At 41.2% G+C, this 4,285-nt stretch overlaps 1 protein-coding gene across 1 annotated transcript in view; it reads left to right on the top strand.

Annotated features, from left to right (window-relative positions):
* The window catches only part of RRM1 (ribonucleotide reductase catalytic subunit M1), a 59,458-nt gene that overhangs the window by 5,080 nt on the left and 50,093 nt on the right, over positions 1–4,285 (top strand). The window contains exon 3 of the mRNA XM_014590344.2: positions 2,138–2,315. Within this exon, the coding sequence (XP_014445830.1) occupies positions 2,138–2,315 (178 nt within the window). The remainder of the gene's footprint in view (positions 1–2,137; positions 2,316–4,285) is intronic.

Genomic DNA, 4,285 nt, shown 5'->3' with positions numbered 1-4,285 from the left:
GAGTCTTATTTAAGAAGTCTTTGCCTACCCCAATGTCTCCCAGAGTTTCCTCAGTACTTTCCACCAGTAGTTTTATAGTTTGAGATCTTAGGTTCAGATCTTTGATCTATTTTGAGTTGATTTTTGTTAATGGTGAAAGATGGGGATTCAGTTTCATCTTTCTGCAGGTAGATACCCAGTTTTCCCAGCACCATTTACTAAAGAGGTTTTCCTTTTCCCAATGGATTGACTGGTATGCTTTGTAAAAAAATCAGTTGACTATAAGCTTTGGCACCCAGTGAATTTTTTACCTGCTGGGTTCAGGCCTCAAACTGTGTAGTTGACCATGTGGGATCCAGCTGCTTTAACCTCGTGCCACCTGCTGGCCCAGCAGTATTTAAATTAAGGCGTGCAGGTTATGAAGCCATTTGTTCTTTTCTCCTTTTCTTTTTTTTTTTAAAAAAGATTTATTTTATTTATTCATTCATTTATTTTGACTAGAGAGGGACAGACACACAGAGAGAGAGAAAGAAAGAAAGTGAGAAAGTGAGAAAGCAAGCCACCAGGTCCAGGACTTGAACTGCGGTCAGCCATGTGGGAGTGTCCAGCACCTTTACCACCATGCCACCTGCTGGTCCCCTCTCCTTTTCTTTTGTAACTTCTCTACTCTAGACCCTCATCATATTTTATTGGTTTCTGAAGTGTTGTCCTGTCTTTCCTCTAATTTTGCCTTTTTCAGATCCATCTTTCACAAGGTTTCAAAAATGATCTTCCTAAAATAAAATGTGAATCTCTTAAGAACTCTCTTTCTATACTCACCCATGTTATCCTAGCCTTATAATTTATTTTCCTTTCAAACGTATGGTAATAATTTGTGTTTTAAAAAATGGAAACTTTTAAACAAATTTTTTGGAGAGGTTTTTGTTATAGGGCAGTGCACTTGCCAGAAAGACAGAGAGAGGCAGAGAGACAGGAAGTGAGAAATCACCCTCAGGGGGGATGGCCACGCTGTAATCCCTTCTCCACTGTCTTCTTGGGATCTTGGGCATGCACACACACGTGCCTGGCGTGAGTTTAAGCCACTCGGTCTGGGACCCAAACTTCGGTTGAATACCTGTGAGTCCAGTGACATAGCCATTACGCCACCTGCTGGTCCCAAAGTGGAAACTTTTATAATAAGGTGTCTTAGAAACAGTGAAATGCTGTGAGATTTAATGGCATTTGTAGCTAGAAGGCTTGAATTCTTATTTAATCTTGGGCAAGATTCAGAACCTGCACCTCAGGTTTCTCATGTAAAGCCATGGTAGTAAAAACAACCATTTCACAAGATGATTGTGAAATGTCAGAGATTATATGTGTTGAAACACTTTGTAATTTGAATGACTAAAGAAAGGGTAGTCATTAAGTTAGATAAATTGGCCCCAGTCCTAATTTATACCTCCATCTCCTTTAATTGGAAATAAAGTTTAATTTATTTGGTTTCCTGTACTTGTCCTTAGGTAGAATCAGAGGACAGTGGGTAAGTATGGAGTTGGAGCCCTGATTAAAGAGGGAAAGTTTAAAAGAAAGATGAGGAAGTGTTTATAGAATCATCCGTCTATTTTTAGCTATTTCCATGTGAGAGTGTTAATGTTTTTAAAAGTTATACATACACACATAACATACATATATACATATACATTTTAAATGATACCTTATTGTATATATAATATACATTTTTGTCAGCTCTATTGTCTTACGAATTTTTATTAAATGTCCCTTAATACACCAATCTGAAAGATGTTTTCTTTTAATTTACTTATTTCTTCATGATAATGGGTGAGCAACAGAGAGAAATATCTCCAACAGGGTCCTCATGCTGTGATCCACTCCCAGCCTCAGCCTGCCAGGATCATGGGCATGCATGCACATCCCTGGTGTGTTCTGAGAGGCCCAGGGGCAAGAACTGGGCACCTCTTCATGTGGATTTAGCCTCTCAGTATGTTGTTACTTCTGCACCATTGTTTGGCTCTGTGAAAGATAATTTTTTTAAAAAAGGAAGTTGTCTGTTTTATTGCAATATAAATTTATTGTTTTCCTAGTTGCTTTTTTAAATAAAAGCAACAACTGCTGTTGTTTCTTGGGCAGGCTCAAGTAATTCTTGGTTTTATTTTTGTAGGCCCAGATCACGATGAAAGTAATCCAAGGCTTGTATAGTGGGGTCACCATGGTTGAACTAGATACTTTGGCTGCTGAAACAGCTGCAACCTTGACTACTAAGCACCCTGACTATGCCATTCTGGCAGCAAGGATTGCTGTATCTAACTTGCACAAAGAAACAAAGAAAGTGTTTAGTGGTGAGTCTGGGGTGAAAAAATTAGAAAGAATTTCGTATTCTCAGAAAATTAATAAGGGTACTGGGAAAGAAATCCTGAATGTCAAAAGACGTGTTACACATTCTTTTTAAATAAAAGGGCATAAAATTTGTGGCAGAGAGAGAGCTAGAATTCTGTAATATTTCTCCATGCTGACGACCTGCTGCATGAAAGGGTCAGTGTATCTTTGTTCTTTGAGCTTTTGTTCATTTGTTTTAATTTTCTATAGGTGTATGTGTGTACTTGATTGAGAGAGACAGAGAGGAAGAGTGAGAATGTGGGCCCCCCCACCCCCGTGGGGAATAGCCACACTGCAGGCCTTTCTCCTCCATTCTTCTCTCCAGGTTTAGGGCACACATGCACACATACTCATGCATTTTTAGAGCCACTGGATCTGGGACTTGAACTGTGCAGTTGGGGGGTCCAGCCGGCTTAACCACCATACCATCAGCCGTCCCTGATTTTTTTTTTTCTTAAAGCCCATTTTAGGCAGTCAATCATATGGTTGGAGCAATTAGTAGTATTTATTGACAAGTTCTCGGTTGCACAAATGTTATGGTTGATTTTTTGTTACCATTACTAGACACTTCATTCCATCACTCCCATTTTACAGGGCAAGATATATGGATGGGCAAAAGAAGGATAAATAATTTGTTCAATATATAAGAAGCCAGTTGGTACACTGAGATTAGAAATATTTTGTCTGTTCTAGGTCTGTTATGTGGGATCTTAATCATTATATCCTCCCTCTTCAGTAGATTTTTTGTGAAGTATTAAGGTCTCCTGGAATCAGATAGACTGAATGCATTCCCAGCAACATGCCGGCATCTGTATGTAGGAAAAGACCCCTCCCATGGGGTTTAGTCATACCACAGTCCCTTCTCCGTCTCCCTCCTGTCAGGATATGGGCATGTATACACACAGGCCCAGTCTATGTCTCAAGTTCAGGACTTGAACTGTTTGGTCAGCAACATGGGATCCAGCTGCTTTAACCATCATACCATGGCCTGGCTTATTTTATTGTTTCCAATGAGGGAGAGAGACAGATAGGTATTTTTGATAGGGTCTCACCAAGTTGTGATCCTTCCTGCCCCAGCCTCTGGGCTGGCTAGGACCACAGATGCTTGCCACCTTGCCTGGCCTGTTTAAGTTTAGGCTGGAAATCAAACTCAGACTTTCCATGGGGCCTCAGCCACCACGTAGCAGTGGCTTACCACTTGCACCCCGTACTGGACTTGTATGCAAATTTTTTTTTTTTTTTTTTTTTGAGCATGCACTCGCTAGAAAGACAGAAAGTGAGAACCCCCTCACCCCTGGGGGGAATGGCCACACTGCTATCCCTTCTCTTCCATTCTCCTCTCAGGATCTTGGGCACACACACACACGCGTGCCTGGCGTGAGTTTAAGCCACTGGGTCTGGGACTCGAACCACGGTTGACCACATGGGAGTCCATTGACATAGCCATTATGCCAACTGCTGGTCCCTTTTTGAGAGTTTTTTTGCTAGAGGGGCACCTGCACTTCCTAGAGAGACAGACAGAAAGTGAAAAATCACCTCCTGGGCAGATGGCCATGCTACAATCCCTTTTCCTCTGTTCTTTTGGGATCTTGGGCGCGCATGCACATGTACCTGGTATGAGTTTTAAGCCACTGGGTTGTCTGGGACTGGAACTGTGGTTGTATTTATAGAGGTAAATGAATTTGGGTGATAATTTATGAGTTTTCATTCTTTCATTTATTTAAAAAATATTTTCAGATTGTTTTTGTTTTTGCTTTTTTCTATTGGGTGTATGTGCGCACCAGAATGAGAGAGAAAAATCACTGCTCAGAGGGATGGCCACTGCATAATTCCTGTTCCTCCCCTCTCTTCTCAGGATTTAGGGGCCATCTTTCGAGCCTCTGGGTCTGGGACTCAAACCATTCAGTCAGCCACATGAACCATCTGCCTGAAC

Source organism: Tupaia chinensis, unplaced genomic scaffold (assembly GCF_000334495.1).
Source record: "Tupaia chinensis unplaced genomic scaffold, TupChi_1.0 Scaffold000047_1, whole genome shotgun sequence".
NCBI lineage: Eukaryota > Metazoa > Chordata > Mammalia > Scandentia > Tupaiidae > Tupaia > Tupaia belangeri.
The sequence above is the reverse complement of the archived record's forward strand: the minus strand, read 5'-3'. Positions and strand labels throughout refer to the sequence as shown.